The following is a 22,531-nucleotide window of genomic DNA, read 5'->3' as shown; positions in this document are numbered from 1 at the left end:
TAAAATTCCAAAGGATGCAAGAAAAGAACAATTAAAAATAAGTTTTTGTAATACAATATATATAAATAATAAATTAATAATACAAAAGCAGCAGTAAAGAAAATATGAACGTCGACAGCAGGATTCGAACCTGCGCAGGCATAGCCCAACAGATTTCGAGTCTGTCTCCTTAACCACTCGGACATATCGACGATTTAGGACATGGTCAAATCAAAAATTAAAACTACTAGAAAATTTTGAATCAATTAAGCTCTTTTCAAAATTTATTTATTCGTTTTTGGCGCTAGTCGAAAGAAACATCAAAGCAAAAAAGAAATTCAAAAGGCTTCTTGTCTCCAGCCCTTTTTCCTCCTCCTTCCTCCGTCGTCTCGTCGAAAGCCAAGACCCACCGTCGACGGATCTTTCTCTCTCACTCTCTATCTCATCCCACGTTTGCAGAGCAAACCTTAGCCACCCCACAAGCTCCTTTCTCTCTCTTTTGCATATTCTCTGAGCATCATTTACCTATTTAAAATGTCCTCTGTTACTTCATCCACTTGTTCATGATTTTTATTGTATTTTACAAATTGTTCATTTCCATTTGAGTAAACCAATAGGCTTTTTTATGCTTTGGATTCTTCACGAATTTTTCCTTTGATTCCGGGCTCACTGGGTTTTGTCCACCATGTATTTGATTTAATTTCAAAGACAAAAATTTTGAAGCCCTAGGAAAAAAAAAAAAAAATTCCAAGGGGTGGAGCCGCGTTAACTGGCTAAGGAGAATGGGAGATCTTTCTAGAAAGATTGATATGGAGAAGCTGATCTCTTACGGCGACGATCTCGTGGCGGTCTTGAAGGACAAGAGGGACATCAACAATTTAACGCAGTGTCTCGAAAATGCCGAGTCTCTCCGTGCTTCTTCCAATGCCGATTTGGAAGAGGTTCAGAGCTTGCTTCAAGGTTCATTCTTCACTGACTGCGCTGTCTTTCTTTGCTAAGAAATTAAGGGTTTTTTATTTTATTTTATTCTTTTCACTTTGGGATTTGGAATAGTAGTTTTAAGTATTTACTTCTAAGCAATTGTTCTCATTTCTTTGAAATCGAGGGTTTTTGTTTATTGGGTCCCTTTTGTTTAGTAAATTAGAAAAGAAATTGATGAAATGAAATTATGCCATATGGTTTACTATCTATGGTTGATGCCTAAGCTAGGTACTTGTTTGCTCTCGGTTGCATAACTTTGCATTTTATAAAGTTGAGCATGTCTTTGAACAGTTTTTTGTACGAAGCAGATTATGAGAAAAGGATAGATGCATGCAAACAGAAGACAGAAACAGCAAAATCCGAAGTCATTGCTGATGAAGAATTAGACCGACTTCAACAGGAATTGGAAGATGAACTTGAAAAAGAAAGTTTGCTTTTGAAGGAGCTTAGATAAGTATATGCTCTTTCAGATTATTAGTTTCAGATTTATGCATTGGTAACTGATTTGCCTTTCATTGTATCAATACAGTTGTTGCCGATGAGATTAATGATTTGGAGCGCAAAAGAATTTCTGTTCAGCAACGTAAGCAGATTATGAAGAAACTTGGGCAAGATGAGTTCAGGGCACAGTAAGTGTATAAAGTAGAGATTTGATGGTAAAATCATTATGGTTCTTTTAATATGTATGAGCATTGTTATTCCTCTTAGGTTAATGACTTACTTGCAAAGTTTCATAAATCATAGCAACTAGTGATGTTATAACTGTAGAAAAGATAGAAATTGTTGTAGTTACTAATTGAGAAATTTAATGTGTAAAACTTATGTATAACTATACATAATTCCTTCTTGTTTTGTGTTTTTCGTTGCCACTGTTAAGATTTGCATTTGGCTGCAAATCGTGAAAATTTATTGGTTCCATATTTTTATATTAAGTTTAATCAATTGTATGTCCTGTAACGGGTAATGTGGAGGTAAATCAAGCTCCATTAAAATGAAAGGTACTGGATTGAACCTTCAAGTTTTCAGGCTTGTAACTCAAGCACAAATAAAGCTCTATATAACAAGTTTATACATGTTAGAATGTTCTAGTATGACCTGAAATAAGAGTATAACATTGTACCTTTTAAGTTACACAAATATTTGTTTTATTAGGATAAAAAATATATGGCACAAAAATCTTCTTGTACCTATAAACCTATAAATATATTGTAATAGCTTTCTCTTTCACGCTTCATGAGTTTCAATTTTATATTTTTAGCAAAATGAAAGTTCTGTTTTATCCTGCAGGAGGAAGCTTTCAATGTATGCATCTGTTACAAATATTATTCCAGACCTGGATGATCAGTCTAAAATTTCAGGCCGTATCCTTATGTTGTAACCTATTACTTGTTTCTAATTTATCTTGTGTAGCATATTCTATAATCCCTTTACATGGTCTTTTAGTTTTACAATGATTTTGGTTTTCTTAAGCCTAATGAATCACAGATATTGTGGATAGGGATAAAAAACTGGTCCAGAAGTTCGAATTTGATGCATCACAGATGACCACCTTTGATGCATGTGATAGCATTTGGAAGATGATAATTTCATGATGGGTTTGAACTTCCTAACCTTCAGATGGCTTTGTAATATGATGTAGGAACCATTTTCTTTCTTTTTCTTTATGGTATTCTACGAACTTGGTTTGGTGTCTTCCATGTTGTATTTATCGGGCATTTTTTGATTTGTGGTGATATACTATAAGAAAATTTTCCAAATGCTGCTTAAGGTGGAGATGTTGCATCAAACAGGTAACTTTATCTGGTTTCTAGTAAGAGTTTCATTCTGTTTCAAAATTATGGTAAAATATGAATATAAATAATAAATTTACTTTCCCGAAGAAATGTTGAGAAATATTACTTTTTGTTTCTCAAAATTTAGATATTCAATTAAATCACAATTATTCAAATTCATTATTTTTATTTGCTTTCATGTGAATGTTATTTTGCTTGAGATGTAAGTAGCCCAATATTTGATCCCATGAGGGTCTGTTAGTCAGTCTAAGTGAGACACTTATATAACATGTGCATTTGTCTTGTATTCGGTTGCCCAAAAATGTTTGGCATTATTGCATTTCTGCAAACAGAGACTCAGTTTGGGGTAGAAAATGAAATAAAACCAATAGCAATCCCCCATTTTTCACAGGCTATAAAGGAGCTGAAGTTGAATCGACCTTCTCAAACTCCATAGAAAGCAGTTCTATTTAATTAGGTAATTCAAGGTAGGTAAGAAGTTTCACCAACTTAAAATGTGGTCCTTGTAAGCTTTTTTTTCTTTTCTTTTTTTAGCTGGAAGTGTTTCTATTTAATTAGCTTTGTTGAAAATAATGCTGATCATGTGGTATAGGAGATCAAGTGCCGTTTTTCTTTCTAAATGCAGTCCTTGATATGTCGTTCTTATTGTGTTTGGTTGTTATCAAAATCGTATATGACAAGACGTATATATGGAAAACAAGGTCTTCTTTTCTTCAACGACACCCTGTTTTCCACAGTAAAGATTGAAAAGGAGAAAACGACCATTAATCTATTATCACATCCCAAATTCAGAAGTGCTGTTTTGAACACATGGGTGATGTAATAAGTTGTGAAAACTTGTAGACTATTTCTGATTCTTTTACTAATTTATTTTAGTTTTTAAACACCAAGTAGATTTCTGGTAAAAGCTCTACCCTTTTCAGAAAAGTCCACTAAACAATTGGATCAAACATGGGGAAAAAAATAATTAAAAACAAAAAAACAAAAAAAAAGCAGCTAACCAGGTTAATGAACTAAAGATGTAAAACATCCAAGTTCTTACACAAATAAGTGATATGAAAATGAGCCACAAATTCAAATTGGAATTTGGGGTTTCTAAAAGAGTGGCTATAGTACCGATGGTAAAGGTTGAGACTCGTGACAAATTTCGATTCTGAAACCATGTGATTACACAGTGTTAAACGTTTCATCTTTGGAAGTACCTTGTTCCTTCACCTTTTTAGGTGAAAGTTTCAGCACGTACTACAAAAAGGTATCTACATGGTTACTGCATATCCACGACTCGGATAGATAATTTATAACAGCTAAAACACTTGTGCAAATGCCCACTAAAAACAGAGTAACTTTCTTGTAACTTGTGTGAAATTATACCGTGGTTTGGCTTTTTTATCAAAGAAATTGTGCTGTAGCTTTAGCATGGAAACAGGGTGGGCCGGGGCAGCCTTCACTTGCCCCGCTCTGCCCCCAGAATTTAACCCTATCTTCTTTAAGTTGAGGTGGGAAGGGGATTCCCAGGCAAGGAAACGGGGCAGGCGAGGATTTTCCATTTCTCCATCATAAAAATAATAATAAAAAATAATTTTAACAAAAAATTAAATATTTTTAATGATATATTATATATTTTTAAAATATATTCATATTTATTAATATGATTATATTTATATATAAAATATAAAGATAAATATATATTTTGTTAATAATAATATGAGAATATAATCTCCGGCGTTGATCTGGAACATGCGTTCTTACTCCATTCCTGTCTCAATTTCCCGTTTAACTAGAAATTTCCCGCCATGTTATGAATAGGTTGCCCCGTAAATCGGGAAGGCGGGGCAAATTATCATCCCTATGACAGTAACTTCTTTTCAGGAACATAGCAGTAAAAGTTTACACCAAAAAAAAAAAAAAAAAAAAGGTAACAAAAATAAAATTGAAAATTAAAAAAGAGACAGTTACTTATTCATTCATTGGAATGTATGCTAATTTTGTTACTTGTAAAAAGAAACCAGTGGGAATTTATTTATTTATTTTCTCTCCTTATATTAGATCTGCATGTTTTTGCTTCAGATGTTTATCAAACTAGGTGGAAATTGCCTTCTTGCTGGAGCTCATTCTACCTTAGCTAGGTGGAAGCGATTGGCAGGCCTTGGGCATATTTCTACCTTTATAAGCATTGCACACATGGAGAGCAAAATTTGCATAATCCTGAAAGAGGAAAAATTAAAATGTTTTTTTTTTTTTTAAATAAAATGAAGTGGCATTATATTATTGGTAGGATAAAAAGATGACAGGAAAATGAGAGACAAGACTTTAATGAGTAAAAGAGATAGAAAAGGACAGAATTAACAACTTACATTTCGGATTGGTTGATTATTCACTAGCACCCACGGTACAAACCTAGGAGGAGGATTGAGTTTTACAGTCTCATTACTATATTTCCTTTCAAGCTGCATTTCAGTCAATATTAGACACAAAACTCAAGTGTAAAATATTTTGCATATCAAAGAAAATTATTCTTCAAAAAAAAAAAAAAAAAATGACAATTGGTTTGGAAAGTCCCAAGTATAAAACTATAACCGACTTTTGTTCCATTCCCGCTGCTATAGCAATCCAAGACAGATTTCTGAGGCAATCCCAATGAGTTGAAACAAGTTTTCCAGTCGTTTTGTCTTCCTTCAATAGCCAGAAACTCAAAGCAGTAAATCAGAGCAAATTGTTTGTTCTGCATCACAAATTTAGTTTGAATTGCTTTGAATGCTGTTTGGGGATTGGAAAAAAGAGAAATGCAATTATCAGTTGAGATCAAAATAAGGGTTTTTAAGTCTAACCACATCATGGAAGACATCAATAACACAGGCTTCCAAAGTACTTAGCTTGCATTCATCTGGTCCACGCTGCAAAGTTTTTTAACAGAATTTTCTAGTCAACCAAGCAAAACAAAAGCTGGAGATTGAATTCATCTTGTAAATTAACTCTCGAAACTCTTGACTGTTTGGTGGGGACTCTATGTTGCAGAAAATAGTGCAATTATGGAAATAGGATTTTCCTCCGACAACAATTACTCATTGCATACAGTGTTAAATTGTTCTTTTCTTTCTTTTTCTCTGTTCTCTTTTTCTCATTGTTTTTCTGATTTTCTTTTCTTTTAAAGAAAAAAATTTAAAAAAAAAAAAAAAACAAAAACAAAGAAAGAGAAGAGGAAGATTGAAATGAAATTTTCACTCAGGCAGAAAGAACTCGTTTGTTTGCTGTGATTTTGTAGGAAAATGGAGGAAAAATCACAATGCATGCAAAAAGAAAATTAAAAAAATATAAAGTTAAAAAAAAACCCAGATGATAATGGAGTTAAACTTACCTGACAAACAGTGGCATTGGTAGATTTATTGAAATGAGCATTACCCCAAGGAACAAGCCTAAGATTGAGAATGGTAATGAGATCTTGGTCGAAAACTCGGGCAAGATTTCTAACGATGAAGGAAGAACAATTTAAGCTGAGAGTATCGTAGTAAACTGAGAGGTTTACTTTCTGAGAATCGATCTTGGAAGCCTTAACTCTGCCAACACCCAAATTGGGAGCAGCCTGAGATTGAAACATGAACAAAAACAGAGGACAAGCAATGGCAAATGTGAAGAACAGGAATGGAGAAGCCATAATTCTTGAGACCATCAATATCACATGGAGGAGAGCTTCTTTTAAGGTTGTCTCTTAAGTATTTATATTTACAGCTTTAGACCAGAGTTGGGCTGTTACTGAGTTTTGAATGGTATAATATTAAGACAAAGTAATTCATGACCCTTCACATACGAATACGATAATAGCTAAAACAGGCTTCAAAAGTTGGTTTTGTATCTATCTATTTTGCCCTTTTGATTAATTCTTTGTTTTAATTTGTCTATCAAATTTTATATGCCAAATAATATAGTATATTATTATTGGTTGATAAATTAATATGACTTAAAATCATGAAAAATAAAACCCTATAAAATAATGTCAATAAGCACTACACATGATTAAGAAATATATATATATATATATATATTGTAAGAGAAGCTAGACTAATTTAGTGAACTAAATGGGGTTTGTGAGAAATGAGAGTGAGAGTATTGTTTACAAAAGCTAATGAATGTCACAACCGCCCACCACTATCAGCACGTCATCTCCCTCATAATAATGGTGGGATTGAAGCGTTCTATGAAAATTTGATGGAAAAGACAGACTTTACCAGTGCAATCACATGTAACACCAGCCAAAAAAGTAGACAATATTTCTAGAGGCAATGCAAACCTCATGCTAGCTTCATTGTCAATGGATATTTCGATCATAGTCTCTTTTTCAATCGCTAGGCTAATTAAACGTGAACACATTTACCAGAAAATAAGCTAATCAGATTTAGTAGCGTGAATACTATCCAAACAAAAGCAACTTACCAACAAATTATACAACTCAGATACTATTGTTAAATCTCAAGTATCACTAATTCATCACAAATAGTGAAATTTACGATTTAGTTGGATTAACTCTAATTTTCTTTTACATGGAAGGTGAAGATGAACAACGAACGAATACAAAATGCCTGTCCCAAATAACAAATCAAGTAAATGTGAAATTTAGAGGTATTAAATCAATTTTTAATATCATTATTTATAATAAAATAGGAATATCTAGTCTTAAAATTTAAAAATGAGAAAAAGAATAGATATTATTATTCATATGTTTAGTTATTATTTTTAATTAAGTTCAATGTTTAATTTTTATGCAGATTTTTTGCCTTCAAAACATATCAAATTTGATAAAAATTAATTAAATATATATTTTCAGTTTAGGATAATTAATCTCTATTTGAATATATTTTAAATATAATAAAAATATTTGTTAATAATAAATTTAAATTTTTTTACAAGGAATAACTATTTGTTAAAATAAAAAAATAAATATTTCTATTAATTAGATATTTTTGAAATCTAAAATATAACAAAGATAATAATAATAATTAATCCTATCAAATAGATATGTCATTCTTACATTTCTTCTGCATACTAATCAAACCCTAAAATAAAAGAATTTTCTTTTGAAAAAAAAAATAAAAAAATAGTGGAGGTGGAGGGGATTCAATTTCAACCTGAAGATCTTGGCCTAAAGGAACAGAGGGCCAGTGGGCAGTGGCTAGACCGTTACGTTTAAAAGCCCATCTAGCCATTTAGTGAAAGCAATTATTGGACCATATCATATATGGGCTGAATCTAAATTTTGAGGCCCAGAGGTTTCAGAAAAGCCCCAAAATTGGAGCCTTTTTATTTATTTATTTATTTATTATTATTATTATTATTATTTGTTTTTTCTGGATTGGGATTTTGATTGGTTTGTCAAACAAACTGGGAGAGTCACATTATAAAAGTAAAATTTGCAGCTTGGGCTATTGAGCAGAAAAACACATTTATACCACTGAAAAGCTAAATCAGTTCATTCTGAACCTAGACATAATTGGACAAGCCATATAAATCATGCCAAGTGGCTAATGTTCCATTTTTATAAGTTAAAGAGGAATACCCATTAACATTTTCATCATCTTGGAATTTTTTCTGCTAGATCTAATGAAGTAAAGTTTCTACTTTCCCCAACATAACAAACTTCAGATTCTGAATTTTCTTCCTCATCAGTTGAATCAATCTGAGATTGAAGTGATCTGCAAGCCTCTGGTTTGGGATTGCCCTTGTAAGCCTTGCAAATATATGCCATAAAGTTTTCGAAATCCTGCATACAGAAAAATTAACCATTGTTTGAGAGAAAAAAAATTATAAAACAAAAAATACAGAGAAAAAAACAACCAAAAATCAAGAAATGGGAATAAATTAACAACCTCTTGGAGTGGTTTATTATTCACGACCACCCATGGAACAAATCTATGTGGGGGATTGAGCTTGGAAGTTTCTTTGGCAAATTTGTTTTCGAGCTGTGAAGAATCAGTGAAAATATTCAGAGCAAAATGAAGCTTTGAAGATGAAGAAACTTCAAGAAAGTTGAAGATATTGAGTAGAAAAAATTAAAGAGCATATGAAGTGAAGCTGACCACAGTCCCATATCCATTGTTGTAGCAATCAATGGGTTCAGTACCCAAATTTGACATTTCAAAGCATTTTTCCCATTCATTGTGCCTGTTCTGCAATGTGAGCCGCTCCACGCAGTAAATGAATCTAAAATGACGGGTCTGCATCTCATTCACAAGAATTTACATCATCATATTTTGTACAACATGCATATAACTAAAATATAATATATAGATTTTCCTCTGAGTTTTTATTTTGACAGATTAAATCTGATATGAAGACCTGGGATTTGACTTTTTCATATATTAGTACGCTTTAGTATCTGACATGTGCCTTGAATAATTTATAATATAAAACAAAGAAAATAAAGGAGAAAAAAAAAAAAAAAAAGATCTGAACAATATCAAATCTGGACCAATAAAGATGTTCTTGTCTAGCTCTATAAGAAATACTAACAAAAATAAAGACGAACAATTCGAACACCATGTTCTCTGACATTGCTGAAAAAAAAAAAAAATGCAGCTTCTATATTTTTTATTAAATTATGAAGCAGAAAATGCAAATGCTTGTGAGGGGAAGCTGGGGCGATTTACCACATCAGGATAAGTAGAAATGGTGCAGGCCTCAATTGTGTTCAGCAAGCATTCATCTGCTCCATGCTGCAACACAATTTGAATCAATGTATACAAATTATTCAAATTACAAAATACTTTATAGACCTTATATATATATATATATATATAGATACAAATATAAATGTGCAGAAGCGTGATGGTCATGGAAGGTAGTTGAGAGACAACATCATGAATAAGCTAACCAAGAACATTAAAAGCTACTATAACTTTATGTAAAATAATTAGGCCCCACTTTATTAACCATATATTAAATTCAGGGCTGTTTTATACACTGATGACTTAAGATATCAATTATACATTCAAATATTGAATTCTAGTTTCTAAAGGGTTTTTAAGAAAAAGCAGAGATAGAGATCGACGACGATGGACCATATTTGCAAGCAAAGAATCTGGGTTAATAATATACTTATTACACAAGTCAGAAGCTTTCACAACGACACTGTACAGAGGAAAGACATGGAAGTCTATGCACGACCGGAAGGAGAGATAGAGAGATTAGAGAAGGGACCTGGCAAACGAAAGAACCGTCAGGATTGAGCCACGCGTTGCCCCAAGGAAGCATCCTGAGATTGACGATGGAGATTAGGCCGTTCTGGAACAGCTTCACCAAATGGTTTACTATGAAATCTGCACAGTAGGGGCATAGAGTCTCATAGTAAAGTGACACCGTTACCGGCTCAGAACCAGCACATCCATATGGGTTAAGAAGCAGGATTGTAGTAGTTGCTACCAGAATGGTCAACAATCGCCGACCATATGCACCCATTTGGTATCCAATTCAAACCCCAGCACCTCTCTCTCTCTCTCTCTCTCTCTCTCTCTCTCTCTGTTTTGCTCTGTAGATGCATATATATATATATATATATATATAATATGGACATAGTTGTTGCCTTGAATACCCTCTTGTTTGGTGTTGAATTACCAAAATGCATGAGATTAACTGTCACTTTTTGTGACCAGAAGTGGTTGTCCATGGGGGGGCTTGGTCCCATATTCTGCTTTACCAGTGGGTTTTCTATAATTCTCTTTTCCTTTTTTTAGTTTTTTTAGCTTTTATTATATATTTATTTTTTCTTTTTATCTGTTTCTGTTTTTACTTTGGTTGGGAATTTTGGCAGCTTTGGCTAGAAGAAGATAGCTTATTGCTCATACCCCACATAGATATTCAAGATTTTGCTAAATAAGCACCATTCAAAACAAAACAAACTACATGGAAATTTAGACCATTACCCACAAAAAAAAAAAAAAAAAAAAAAAAAAGAGAAAAAGAAAAAGTTTTGGATAAATTATTCTAATTGGCTTGGTATTGAGCTTTATTGTATTATTATTATTATTGTTATTGGTCAAAGCGTTGTCGTTTATAAGGTTGATAAGTTTAACTTTTTGCTCTGTCTTTATATTTTAATGATTTATGATGGTTGACTTGTAATATCAGAGACCAAGATGGGACAATTGGGGAAGAATACTTTTCTTTAAAACGGGGAATAGGATTGGCGAATGAGATTTTTGTGCACAAGGATGTGTAAAATCGAAGGATATTGTTTTGTTTTGTTTTCACTATAAAAAAAAAAAAAAAAAAGTGGTATGGATGCAAAGCTTGTAATATAGAGATAACGTTAAATATAAGTTTTACCATGTTCAATGTCAGAACAATTCAATAGGAATTTATTATACACGTTCTTCATACGGTTCATTATCGATTGAATTAATGATGAATATTAAACTTTTTTTTTTGAACATAATGAATATTAAAATTGATTGGCAAAAGATCGTGCTATTATAATAAATATGAAATACTGGTTATTATTCATACATTATTGTTTAGTTAAAACTTTTCATCAAGTTTATCAATGTCATATGATTACCAAAAAGAAGAAATATATATATATATATGTATCAATGTCGTATATGATTATTAGCTTGGTAGTCCTTAAATTAAGTTCATATTACACTTTGACTTTTCAATTTTTTGGGCACTAAATTTTAATTTTTAAACTATTTTTTGTTTACATTTTAGCAACTTTTAAACATGTATTACACTTCATACAACATATAATACTTTTATAGAGTTGTTTAATTTTATAATTTTGTTATTATTATTATTATTTGCAACGAACTGCATTATATGTGATTAAAAATTTAAACTAAACTAATTTTAAGAATCAAACGTATTAAAAATTAAAATTTAGAAACCAAATCGATAAGAAAAACAAATTCAAGGACAAAAATACAACTATTAACATGGTTCAGGACCCTTTCATAAATTGAACAGTAGTATTTATCCTAATAGAGCTATACATTTTGTTATAAATTTTGTAATAATTTAATAATTTTGATAAAAATGATCATTAAATATAATTTTTTTAATAAAAGAAAAAAAGAAAAGAAAAAACTCCAGTAGATAAACATAGAACCAGGCCCAAGTACAGGCCCAGCCATTCGCATCCCTTTGCTTTGCCCGCCTGTCTCAAGTCTCACCGTATTCCTTCCGTTCATCATCCAAAACATTTTCCAGGTTATCTCTCAGCCCTTTTTCTTACCATTTCCGATTCGCAAGAGAAATCTCTTCTTTTCATTTGAACCCCCACCCTTCCATTCCTCCCAACTCTATCATACCCAAATTCAAAATCAACCTCAGTGGTCTGCAGCACACTATCTCAGGTTTTTACCACTTAAATTTCTTCTCGTTTTCTCATCCATTTGTCCTCACAGTCCATTCTCCACTAACCCGGTACATTTTTTTTTTTTTCTAATTTTGGTTTTCGTTTAGTGTTTAAGCATTTTTTTTGCTTGCTCATTATCAGTACCGGTGGCTGCTTTGCTTTACTTTTGTTGTTTGAGGACTGCAAAACACTCTACTTGGTGGCATTCGTCTAGCGTTTCATTATAATTTTTAACCGAACAACTCCAATCTGATTAGGATTGCTTTTTTAACTTTTGGGTAATATGCTTTTTAATTTGGTTTAGGTGCTTGTGATTGATTTTCCAAAATGCATAGGGGATTTAAATTTTTGCCGAGTCAGGTAGAGGGGCAGAGAAGAATAAGATATTAACTTCCAGCACTAATAAACAAAAGGGTATTTCAAGTTTTGTAATTTCTGATTAATGAGTTTTCCAGGTTTTGTTCTGGGTGTCTGTTGCTTCATGTTGTATTACAATTTCTGAATGCACATGGTGAGGTATCGCTAAAAATTGTATCTTTTGGACCAAGAAAAGCTTTAGACAAAAATCTATTGTTATTATTATTATTATTTTTATTTTCCCCCTCTCTCATTCAGTCTCTGGTTTCTAACAACTACCAGGTTTCAGCTCTGAATTACAGTTCAAGAGCTATAAGCCTCTGCCAATGGCATCGATCAACTTCAACCCCTTCGAAAGCTGGTTCAATAAACCCCCAAAGCCACTCCCTCCCGTTAACCTTGTCTCGTTAACACAATCAGTTTTTCTCAGAACGCAAACCCCTTCAAAATTTGCATCAATCAGCACCTCAGATCTCTTTAAAGGACCGAACCAACCTGAAAACAAGAAGTCTGACGAGCCAGAATCTGAACCTGAACCAGGGCCTTACAGCAAAATGCTGGAACAGTTCTACTGGGAATGTGAGAACTTACCAGATTACAGGCACACCCCAGAAGTTGAAAAGATACTAAATGAAGACCCGGTTTTTGAAAAGAAGGAAAACCCAACTGAGGAGGAGATCAGAGAAAATGAGGAGTTCTGGAAAGAGTTCAGGGCCAATCCTGTTGTACAGTTTTTGGCTCAAGCCGAGCTGATTGCTGACAAGGTCAATGAATTGGAGCTCAAAGAGAATGAGAAACCATACAGAAGGGAGGACAGGGAACTCTGGCAGGCAGTGCCCCATGTGATTGGGCTGGATGGGCGGCCAATGCCTAGGAAGGCCATCAAGACCAGGAAGGAGTCTGATGATAAGTTTTGGGATTTTGCAAGGCAGTTTTTTTTTGGACTTTGGGGCTTTAGGCAGAGACCTTACCCACCAGGACGGCCAATTGATGTTGCACAGGCTATTGGGTATAAGCGTCTCGAGAAGCGGTACTATGATTGTAAGTTTGTACTGAATTGGTGTCACAAATTTATCTGTTAATTAGTTTGAAGAATGTGTTTCTAGGAAGCATAATACATCTTGATGTTGTGTTCTAACTATTTGTTACCTGATAATTAGTTATCCGATAATATAGTTGGAATTCTATGAACTTATTGGACCAGAAAACATAGGACATGTTCCCCCTCCCTCCCCACGGCCCAAACATACACACTCTCTCTCTATTTCTTTATGTTGTTGTTGCATATGTTAATTGTATTGTGGATTCAACATGCATTGAGCAGTTATTATGAGGAGTGGTGGATGGTACTATAAGGACCGCTTGGGTCGTACCAGGGGACCATTGGAGTTGATAACCCTTAAAACTGCTTGGGGTGCTGGCATCATTGATAAAGACACTTTCATTTGGGGTGAAGACATGGACGAATGGGCACCAATTCACATGGTCTATGGCTTGGAACGTGCGATAGCCACCTGGGAAGGTTTGTCAAACTAGATTTTTATTTTTCTTTTAGTGATGAGAACTAAAAGCCATCCATCTAGTAGACTAGATGAATAATATGCCTATATACTGAAGGCGGTACTAGCAATGTTCCTTTGATCTCAAGCACACCATTTTGTTAGAATAGGTTTCACAAAAGTAGCTCACTTAAATTAGCAAACAAAATAATTAGTGCAGAAAGTCAGTGACATTTTGGGAGACCTTAAACTTCATATATATATATATATAATTTTTTTTCTTTTTTTCCCTGAATCATGGTAAAACATAGATTAGAGTTTGTTGATATCTATGATTTTGTGTTAGAGATGTTATGAAAGTTGTCTGTGCAAACTATTCTGTAAGAAAACAGAAAGATGTTGAATGAAAGATTTTGGAGGTTGCCACTGGGGACCAGTAGAAAAAAAAAAAAACGGGAGCCTTTGAAATGACATATTATTGTCACGGTTAAGTGTGACACTTGCTTGTTCTACTAAAATAATTACTATGGCCTATCAAACACTTCAGCCTGGCCTGCCTTGAAAATGTTCTTCAAGTATCCTGTTAACTGCATCACTTATGTGTGTAGTTTATCATGCCCTTATTTTTCCCTTGTCCATTTTATTTATTCGTATTTCAATGTATGGTGGAGTCAAATAAAATATGTAAAAACAAACTGATTCTTGGCTTGTATCTGATGATATCCAGTTAGACTTGGAGCTGCTGCGACTGCTTTTATCCACAAACTTCAGAAAGGTATTCCTCCTTGGGTTCCTTTGAAGGGACGTGAAAAGAAAACCTATAAACAGCTCCAAGAAGAGGCTGTGGAGAGCAAGAGACGTGATTTAGCAGTACTGGAGGCTAATGATGGTGTTTGGCCTGGCGTAAGAATTCCAAGTCATTGTCTATTTCTTTGGGCTAGTGGTTCTGAACTGACAACAATTCTAGAACAGGATCACATGCCAAACAAATACATCCCAAAAGATCTTAGGTATGTACCATCTGGTCTTGTAACATTATACTTCTAAAAGTAAAATTAAAATTCTGCTCTCTTTTTCATGCTGCTGATAGAAGATTTAATTTATCTCGCTGAATGGAGTGTGAAGGAACTTGGACTCATGAGGATCAGTTTATGTATAAGGAGTCTATGTCCCCTAAGTTAATGGACATCTCAGCCATTGAATGTGTCATATAGATTATTCAACTGCTTGCTGAGTTGGTATATCCAGGTCAAATGGTACCTATGGTCCCTGTAGGTGAGTAACTGGAAGCTGTCTAGTTGAATGATGATGCTCTTTTTCTCTCTGACTGAACGGAAAAGGAGAAACAAAAGGAGTCTACGGACCAGTGGAAGAGTTTCATGTCCATTCTTTTGATGATTGCATGCAAGTTATTAGAATGGAAGCAACAGGGGATAAAAATGATGCCTCTATGCGGGAGGGTGGCTAAGGCTTGATAAAAATTAGATATCAGGAAACGGTGGTTCTTCTTGACTGGAATTTAAATTCTTGCAGATTAAACAATTATTGAATGCAAACACTAATAAACAGATGCGGAAACATATAAATGCAATATGTTTGCTACTTATTTTTTGATTTGTTGTGTTTATGCTCTTTATATCGCATATGATCAAGGTTGTATTTATTAATTTGACTTTTATCTATCTAATATGTCCTCTGAAAGAGTTTTGTGTATGAAGACCTGCTTATCAATCTAATGAATGCTTGATTTCTGGGGCAGGCGTCAATTGAATAAAATTATTCCGGGGTTAAGGCCTTGGGAGGTTTTAAGTGTAGAACAAGCAATGGATCAGATAACTTATGGTGGGGAATGGTACCGTGAACCTCTTGGTACATACACAACGGGTCCTCCATACATTCAGCATTGGAATAAGGATGTGATGGTACAGACTTGCTCCCATTGCCAAACTAATTTTCTGTCTTGCATGAGCTTCATTTATGTACAACTGCAAGGAAGCAATGTCGATTTTATCTGCTTAATATATCATAAAGGATTTGAATATTTGTAGGCTGCTATTGCTTACCAAGTTTGCTTTTCTTTTCCAACCTCAGGAATTTTGCAAGCAGAAACATTATGAAAGCTTCCTATGGGAATATTCATTACTTAGCATTTGCTTATTAGTTCTTAACCTGTTTTGACTTTTTCTATAAATTCTCTTTTATGTGGACATGCATGTACTGCTAAAATATCATCTTGATGCCTTGTATTTTTGCAGAGACTACTTAGGATTTTTGCCAATCTAACCGCTCGAGTCTACCAAAAAATGGAGCGGACAATTCCTGGTTTCGGTCCTATTATGGAAAAAGTGCATGCCGATGCTGATGCAAGGGAGAAAAGACGGAAGGAGAGAAGGAAGGCAGAGATGAAAAAAGAGGCCACAGCAAGATATGGTGGAGTTGGATATGATCCATAACGGCATTAAGATTGCTTGGAATTATTTTTCAGGTTAAACGGTGATCCATAACTTTTCTACATGGTGACTTTTACCATTACCTCCCCTGGAAACTAGAGAGGATTTGTAGTTCCTCAAAATAGTTAGCGTTCATTGTATTAATTAGTGGTATGAATGTACTCCATGGTGGACCTTACGTACAAATGGCAATTTGAGGTTGTAGTTTCTGAGTCACGAGGATGGTAAGGTCGCATGTTATTCTGGAGTGTATTTCATCTTATTAGACGATTTCTTCTTCTTCTTTGGTTTTCCTTAGTTAGGATGAGACCATTTTTCGGGTATTTGTTCAACTAACAATAAGCTGTACATTTTCGGTTTTCGCATGATGTAAAATCACATTTTCAATGTAGCATTAATATTTTTCATCCATAAGAAAGCGTTATTTTTTGTTAGGATTGTTGATCACTAGTAACATTATTGGTATTCCATTATCACAGATAGCATTTTGACCAAATTAAAAGGTTGATTTAGGTCAAATTTGCCAAGCTTGGTTACATGAAATGTGCCAAACAGTCGTTGATCTGGTTGAATCAGGTTTATTTGCCCGGTCTCCACGAATGTGCATTCTCTTGTTCGTCATTACTTCCACAGTTCCACCTCACTCACACAAAATAGCATTTAAAAAAAAAAAAAAAAAAATATATATATATATATATATATAGTAAGTTGCATTTTTAAAACTGAACTAGTTTTACTAACGGTAGGCTCCTGAAAAACAGAAAAAACGAAGAAAATGAATGGAGTGGTACAAAAAAGCAGGGGCACTTTCTTTTTTTTCTTTTTCTTTACATTTATATTTTGGCTTTGTGATTGTAATGCTTCGTTTTTAGTAGCCGGCCCATGATTTTCCCAATACAAACCCACAGATTTAAGACTGAATAGGAATTTATTGGGGATACCTTATTCTACCGACCTTGTCATATGGTCTAGGGGTCATATATAATAATAAACTTTATTAGTAACACGTGTTCATTCATTACTGGAGAAGAATTTCCAAGAGACAAGAGTCATGGTGCTCGTGTAAGAATACCATAGCTTCACGAATAGACTCTTGGGTCCAGGACATTTGTCCCCTTGAGCTTGGTTTTTCCTCCATTATAGCTTTCTTGAAATATTAACTTGTGTAGATTTGGATCAGAAAGAGATTGAAAAACAAACCCCGCAAAAGAAACAGAGAAAGATGGAAGATTTTGTGACAGACTCTGAAGCTTCTTCTGTACTTCCTTCAAGTAAGGAGGAAGACCATGAGAAAGAGAAAGAGGATGCTAATAAAGCCCAGAAAAAGGAAGACCATCTTTTCTCCAGGTTGATCCATGGAGGAGAAGCTGAAGCTGAAAAGGAAGATAAAGAAGAAGAAAAAAGTGGTGGGATTATAACCAACTTCATTTCCAACTTAGTCGCTCCTCTGAGTCCAAAAGCAGGGCAAGTCACTGAACAAGAACATGAAGTTGATGAAATTGGAAAAGGGGATTCTAAATCGGTGGAAGATGGTGGAAATGGTGGAGGGATTATCAACAATCTCATCTCCAACTTGTTTCATCAAAGTAATGGAGGAGGAGGAGAAAAAAGAGAAGGTGATAAAGAAGAGGAGGAAGAGAATATGAATTTTGTTGGAGGAAGGAAAAAAGCGAAGATAGACAAGGAGGAGGGTGAGGAAAGAGGAGGTATCATTGATAGCTTTGTCTCTCACTTACCCAGATCCCTTCCAGGTTAATCCTTTTAACCCTTTTTTTCAGAAATGATTTTTGGCATTTTTGTTGGGTTTTGGTTTTGATAATCGTCATTGAGATTTAAGGGTCTCTTGATTGAACTTTCTTTGAGAGTTTTTACAATTTGAGCAGCTTCTGAAAATAAATTTGACATTATCTTTGATTTTTTTTTTTTTTTTTTTTAAATTACCAGATGATGCGGCTCCAACAACTGATGAGGTCTTTATCCTAATTCACTCCATTGTCAAAGACTAGGCAAATTTTTTGCAAATGGTTTGTGCCATTCGCTCTCTGCAGGCATCCAAAGCTTTTGTATTTTCCACTGAAGCTTTTTTTTTTTTTTTTTTTTTTTTTATAAATTTTTTTGGCCCCCTTATTCATACTTGATTTCTATTCGTCAAAATTTCTGTTTCCTCAATTTGTGTTTTGGTATATGATCTTTTTCATTGATTGTATACGATACTGTAGAAAATCTTTGAAGTTCTGAATGTGTGATCTTGAAGAGAAAGTAACAGAAGGCTCGCTAGTCACTTCTTAAAAAAAATGAGTCGTTGGAAATAAATGTCATACAGACAAATGTTTGACTTAGCTAATGCTTCATGGGCATGCGATGCTGATGCCATTTCATTAAGGGTGGTTAATTATTAGATTTTCCTTTTTGGACAAGAGGGATTTAGAATTAATGGATAAGTAGTAAACTTTATGAAAGCTTAATACCATATATTTGGTTGTCCTACTCGTAGACCGACTTTATATGTAATGTTTGCTTTTTTTGGAAAATAAAAACTTCATATAAAGTGGTTAGAAATCCTAAATTTTCACTATTATTTTCTTTTTCCCATTTCCTCCCCTTTATGATTATCAGACAAACTGAGTATTGCATATTCAGATTTGAGACCCATCAGCATTCTTGAATTCACATCACTTTTAACATTTCTCAAGTAACATATATAAATATAAACAATAATATGGTTAGCCTTTTTGTGTCTTCTAATAATAGGCTTGTGACATTCACAAGGGTTCTTAGTATTTTTGTCAAGGAAGCACATGGCAGAGATTAATGTTAGATAATTAGATACAAGTACTAAATCCACTCTCATACTAATTAAAATGATCTACGAGTAAGGAGAACGTTAAACACTGATTTGATGATTTTGTCAAATTACATAAAAATTATATGGTCATTCAATATGATTTTCTCTTAACTATACAATAGAATTTTAAATCTTTATAGATGTATTATATATTTTCTTAATTTATTTCGAATTCTAAACAAGGTGAGGATGTAAATTAGAGAAGTACATAGCTGGTCCTCAAGGTAAATTATATAATATATATTATATATTATCGATCATCTATATCGACATTTAGATCATACAAATTGGCCCTTTGAGTGGAAGAGTAAAGTAAATTGCAGATTGAATTTCGCTATTACTTTAAAAGAAGAATCTTTAATCCACGAAGCCAATCTTATCTATTCTTTTTACCCTTTACCCATGATAAAAGGAAATTTCTGTGTGTTCATTAACAAAATACCAATATTCCATAGCCATGGAGATAGTATGATGCTTTCGAAACCATTGTCAAAACAGTCTTTGTCTAATGAAAAAGTAATCAACTTTGCTTAGTGTATTGACTTTAAGCTAATAAAAAAGGACACATGATACATAGTAGTAATGCTAATTTCTTACATTAAGCAACCTCATTCTTTTTATTATAAAACACTAAACAAACAAAAAGATGGGTAAATAAAGAAGAAGACAATAGTTCTAACATGTATTTGATCCTATCCTTCCCTATCAGCATACCGGTAGTGCAATTTTTTTTTACTTGAGGGTTATAATCATATACTTATTTTTCTTTTTAATTTTTAAAAAAACAAGTGTGAATTAGAACTAGATGCCTTACAAATATTATACATAAAATAATAATGGGTGAACTAATGTATCTTATACATATTGAATGATTAAATTTAAATTTTAAATTAACTAGCCTTTCATAACTTCTATTATTTTAGAACTATAAGTTAGCTTTATTATATAAAAATCTACTATATTTTAGAAGACGTACAAAAAAAAAAAAAATTATTTTTAAGTACTCTGAGATTCTATTATTAATCGGACCAAAATAACAGTATAAAAAATGAGATAGAAGAAAACTCATCAGTATATATAAACTTCACATTCACGTACATGTCTGAATACAAAAATATTGTAAATTTTTTCCTTGTTTATCCTGAACAGTCAAAGGTAAGGAATTGCTTTTGCCTTTTCCATACAAGAAAAGGACTTCTTATGATATTGGTTAAAAGAATTAGTTGGTAACAACATGTCAAAGAATGCAGTTGAACACCAATCTACCAGAAAGGGCAGCAAACTCACATGCTTCACTCCATCACTAGCCAGTAGCTTCCAAAGGGATTAAGCAGATGAAAGCGATGGCAATGGAAAAAAAAAAAATTTACTTAAAAAACTTCTTGAATGATCTGGATTATATTTGTGACCAAATTTCTGTATTGTTTATCTCATGCTCAGTTTCATTAACTTTACACTAACTTTCTACCAAAATAATCAGTACCACATACAACTGATACATATTGAGCCAACAAAAAAAAGTTGATACAAATATATATGAAAAAAATGATACAAATATATATATATATATATATATATATATATATATATATATATATATCTATATATATGACAGGCACAAGCATGAACGCACTGGAAGAAAATCCAACTAACCGTTTGACTTGGGACCCATCACTGCTTTCCTTGAATACTATAAAATAGAGGAATCTTGGGTAATAGCAATAAGTGGGAAAGCTAAGTCCAAACTCAGTCTCCTACTCAATGTCCATTTCTTTCCCAAAATCTATTTTCTCAACCGAAAGCTTGTCAAATTTTAATGACTTTTTTTTTTTTCTCCATTTAAATGACAATTATGTCCTTACGGGACAAAAGTTATACAATTCCATAAACATGGTTTTAGTAGCTTTCTTGTCAGCCTTAATTTCTGTAGACACAACCCTTTTTGAACCATGGTTTTTATAGCCGTTTTAGGCTCGAGTATATGATGACTTGTATAGGACATAAGACACGCCATAAGGCCATGTCTTAGTCTTTAGAAACTCCAACTTAAAAATTCTTCATTTGGGTTTAATTTTTTTAATGCTTAATTAGGAAGAAAACTGGTGGGATAGAATGATAACCAAAAGGGTACCATACGTAATCCTCCAATTAGAGCACACCAAGTCTGTCTTCATATATGTTGCTTTGTGGAGTGTCGGATTCAATTTGTTGTTTTGCTTTGGATACTTAGTTTATTAGTTTCCAAACAGTTTGAAACGAATTTAAAAAGGAAGTATATAATGGAGGAAAGGGAGACGAAGAAGAACAAGAAGAAGATGAAGATGAACACGAACACTTTAAAAATGGGGAGGTGGAGAGTCTGGTTATGCTTCAAGGAAACATTTCTTGTCCCAACCAAGTGTTTACTTCTTAAGGTTACTACTCCATGCTCGAGACACAAGGCCAAAGGTAAAAGTTTCATCAATTCAATCAAAATTGTTCTTCTTCTTATTCTTTGTTCTTGTTCTTCTTATCTTGTTCTTGTTCTATCACTGACATGGTAAAAATGGCAGGAAATCGTACAGGGCTATTGAGTCTTTACAAAGATATGGAATCTTGTGGAGAGTACGCAGATATACGAGTGATGTGGGAGATGATTCATTCATGTCCTCAGGGTTACCCAAACAGAGAAATGAGCAAGAGATCTTCTTGTTGGAGATTCTGTTTTCGTGCAACGTGAATTAGTAGACTTGGTTTACAGAGAAGTACTAGTCCAAAGATGCAAACTGATAGAAAAAAATATATATATTTGTTACTGTTGAGTTGAGAATTAGTCTCATTTCTGTAGAAAAGTGAAAAAAATGGAATAGCAAAAAGAGACCTGTGTGAATATCAACCCCTGTCTCTTAGTAATAGTTTAATAAAGTACTATGGTTTTTCAATCATCCAATTGGCTTGAACAAATAGTTCATTTTAGGATTTTATTGTCTTGGATTTTACATAACCTTCTACAATTATAATTATGGTTTCAGGAAAATTTTCCTAGTAGAAAATCCACTTAACTATACAGTTTCATTAATCATCCAATATTAGCATATAAATTTTGAACTCGAAAGCCTCTTGGTATGGTTGGAGATCTTGGAGAAGAGCCTTTTTTATTTTTTATTTTTTTTATTTGCTTATGATATTGGAGGTATATAGATTCAAACTCGAGATATAACCACTGAGGTATAACCATTTACTCCAAATAACCTTCAATTGATATGCTCAAGACCATTGGTTCATGACTCAATAATATAGAAAGT

The 22,531-nt window shown here is 33.4% G+C and overlaps 6 protein-coding genes and 1 non-coding gene across 10 annotated transcripts; 4 read left to right on the top strand and 3 right to left on the bottom strand.

Moving 5' to 3' along the window:
• Nucleotides 1-109: 109 nt before the first annotated feature.
• TRNAS-CGA (transfer RNA serine (anticodon CGA)) lies at nucleotides 110-191 on the bottom strand. Its single transcript has one exon. It is a non-coding gene; the product is annotated as a tRNA-Ser (tRNA).
• Nucleotides 192-214: 23 nt separating this feature from the next.
• LOC107431045 (kinetochore protein SPC24 homolog) lies at nucleotides 215-2,843 on the top strand. Its single transcript, XM_060818573.1, has 5 exons — nucleotides 215-939; nucleotides 1,269-1,411; nucleotides 1,489-1,589; nucleotides 2,248-2,321; nucleotides 2,446-2,843. Exons 1-5 carry the CDS (start codon nucleotides 762-764, stop codon nucleotides 2,550-2,552), a joined length of 603 nt encoding a protein of 200 aa, XP_060674556.1. The 5' UTR covers nucleotides 215-761; the 3' UTR covers nucleotides 2,553-2,843.
• Nucleotides 2,844-4,683: 1,840 nt separating this feature from the next.
• LOC107431061 (gamma-interferon-responsive lysosomal thiol protein) lies at nucleotides 4,684-6,591 on the bottom strand. Its single transcript, XM_016041934.4, has 5 exons — nucleotides 6,109-6,591; nucleotides 5,582-5,647; nucleotides 5,335-5,475; nucleotides 5,108-5,200; nucleotides 4,684-4,958 (listed from the first exon to the last, which is right to left on the bottom strand). The coding sequence occupies exons 1-5, from the start codon at nucleotides 6,418-6,420 to the stop codon at nucleotides 4,872-4,874; spliced, it is 699 nt and encodes a 232-aa protein (XP_015897420.3). The 5' UTR covers nucleotides 6,421-6,591; the 3' UTR covers nucleotides 4,684-4,871.
• Nucleotides 6,592-8,170: 1,579 nt separating this feature from the next.
• On the bottom strand, nucleotides 8,171-10,278 carry LOC107431057 (gamma-interferon-responsive lysosomal thiol protein). The gene is made up of 5 exons (XM_016041931.4): nucleotides 9,942-10,278; nucleotides 9,392-9,457; nucleotides 8,822-8,959; nucleotides 8,612-8,704; nucleotides 8,171-8,505 (listed from the first exon to the last, which is right to left on the bottom strand). The coding sequence occupies exons 1-5, from the start codon at nucleotides 10,197-10,199 to the stop codon at nucleotides 8,317-8,319; spliced, it is 744 nt and encodes a 247-aa protein (XP_015897417.1). The 5' UTR covers nucleotides 10,200-10,278; the 3' UTR covers nucleotides 8,171-8,316.
• Nucleotides 10,279-11,868: 1,590 nt separating this feature from the next.
• LOC107431088 (protein TIC 56, chloroplastic) lies at nucleotides 11,869-16,820 on the top strand. Of its 4 annotated transcripts, XM_016041970.4 has the most exons (7): nucleotides 11,872-12,094; nucleotides 12,552-12,612; nucleotides 12,736-13,494; nucleotides 13,778-13,975; nucleotides 14,680-14,962; nucleotides 15,712-15,874; nucleotides 16,208-16,820. In XM_016041970.4, the coding sequence occupies exons 3-7, from the start codon at nucleotides 12,780-12,782 to the stop codon at nucleotides 16,403-16,405; spliced, it is 1,557 nt and encodes a 518-aa protein (XP_015897456.1). In that variant the 5' UTR covers nucleotides 11,872-12,094; nucleotides 12,552-12,612; nucleotides 12,736-12,779; the 3' UTR covers nucleotides 16,406-16,820. The 4 variants fall into 4 exon arrangements, with proteins under 4 accessions (XP_048319722.1, XP_015897456.1, XP_015897455.1 ...); XM_016041969.4 differs by lacking the exon at nucleotides 12,552-12,612; XM_016041968.4 differs by lacking the exon at nucleotides 12,552-12,612 and having other exon boundaries at nucleotides 11,872-12,164.
• A 663-nt stretch (nucleotides 16,821-17,483) lies between these two features.
• Nucleotides 17,484-18,637, top strand: LOC107431065 (uncharacterized). The gene is made up of 2 exons (XM_016041937.4): nucleotides 17,484-18,153; nucleotides 18,347-18,637. The coding sequence occupies exons 1-2, from the start codon at nucleotides 17,625-17,627 to the stop codon at nucleotides 18,406-18,408; spliced, it is 591 nt and encodes a 196-aa protein (XP_015897423.3). The 5' UTR covers nucleotides 17,484-17,624; the 3' UTR covers nucleotides 18,409-18,637.
• A 2,490-nt stretch (nucleotides 18,638-21,127) lies between these two features.
• LOC112493385 (uncharacterized) lies at nucleotides 21,128-22,196 on the top strand. Its single transcript, XM_025079012.3, has 2 exons — nucleotides 21,128-21,695; nucleotides 21,800-22,196. The coding sequence occupies exons 1-2, from the start codon at nucleotides 21,527-21,529 to the stop codon at nucleotides 21,964-21,966; spliced, it is 336 nt and encodes a 111-aa protein (XP_024934780.2). The 5' UTR covers nucleotides 21,128-21,526; the 3' UTR covers nucleotides 21,967-22,196.
• The last annotated feature ends 335 nt before the right edge of the window (nucleotides 22,197-22,531 follow it).

The sequence above is a fragment of the Ziziphus jujuba genome, chromosome 6 (assembly GCF_031755915.1).
Source record: "Ziziphus jujuba cultivar Dongzao chromosome 6, ASM3175591v1".
Taxonomy (NCBI): Eukaryota; Viridiplantae; Streptophyta; class Magnoliopsida; order Rosales; family Rhamnaceae; genus Ziziphus; species Ziziphus jujuba.
Note: the sequence above shows the minus strand (reverse complement) of the source record. Positions and strands in the feature narration are given on the sequence as shown.

Bases quoted from the DNA above. Each gene is read 5' to 3' on its own strand.
- LOC107431061 (XM_016041934.4), bottom strand. From the start codon at position 6,420: ATGGTCTCAAGAATTATGGCTTCTCCATTCCTGTTCTTCACATTTGCC. The intron at 5,476-5,581 runs GTTAGACTTAAA...TTTGTGATGCAG, and splicing joins TTGATGTCTTCCATGATGTG to AACAAACAATTTGCTCTGAT. The intron at 5,201-5,334 runs GTCGGTTATAGT...ACTGAAATGCAG, and splicing joins GCAGCGGGAATGGAACAAAA to CTTGAAAGGAAATATAGTAA.
- LOC107431057 (XM_016041931.4), bottom strand. From the start codon at position 10,199: ATGGGTGCATATGGTCGGCGATTGTTGACCATTCTGGTAGCAACTACT. The intron at 8,960-9,391 runs GTAAATCGCCCC...AATGAGATGCAG, and splicing joins TTTCTACTTATCCTGATGTG to ACCCGTCATTTTAGATTCAT. The intron at 8,705-8,821 runs GTCAGCTTCACT...GATTCTTCACAG, and splicing joins ACAATGGATATGGGACTGTG to CTCGAAAACAAATTTGCCAA.
- LOC107431045 (XM_060818573.1), top strand. From the start codon at position 762: ATGGGAGATCTTTCTAGAAAGATTGATATGGAGAAGCTGATCTCTTAC. The intron at 940-1,268 runs GTTCATTCTTCA...TGTACGAAGCAG, and splicing joins GGTTCAGAGCTTGCTTCAAG to ATTATGAGAAAAGGATAGAT. The intron at 1,412-1,488 runs TAAGTATATGCT...TGTATCAATACA, and splicing joins TGCTTTTGAAGGAGCTTAGA to GTTGTTGCCGATGAGATTAA.
- LOC107431065 (XM_016041937.4), top strand. From the start codon at position 17,625: ATGGAAGATTTTGTGACAGACTCTGAAGCTTCTTCTGTACTTCCTTCA. The intron at 18,154-18,346 runs GTTAATCCTTTT...TTAAATTACCAG, and splicing joins CTTACCCAGATCCCTTCCAG to ATGATGCGGCTCCAACAACT.
- LOC107431088 (XM_016041969.4), top strand. From the start codon at position 12,780: ATGGCATCGATCAACTTCAACCCCTTCGAAAGCTGGTTCAATAAACCC. The intron at 14,963-15,711 runs GTATGTACCATC...TTTCTGGGGCAG, and splicing joins TACATCCCAAAAGATCTTAG to GCGTCAATTGAATAAAATTA. The intron at 15,875-16,207 runs GTACAGACTTGC...GTATTTTTGCAG, and splicing joins ATTGGAATAAGGATGTGATG to AGACTACTTAGGATTTTTGC.
- LOC112493385 (XM_025079012.3), top strand. From the start codon at position 21,527: ATGGAGGAAAGGGAGACGAAGAAGAACAAGAAGAAGATGAAGATGAAC. The intron at 21,696-21,799 runs GTAAAAGTTTCA...TAAAAATGGCAG, and splicing joins CTCGAGACACAAGGCCAAAG to GAAATCGTACAGGGCTATTG.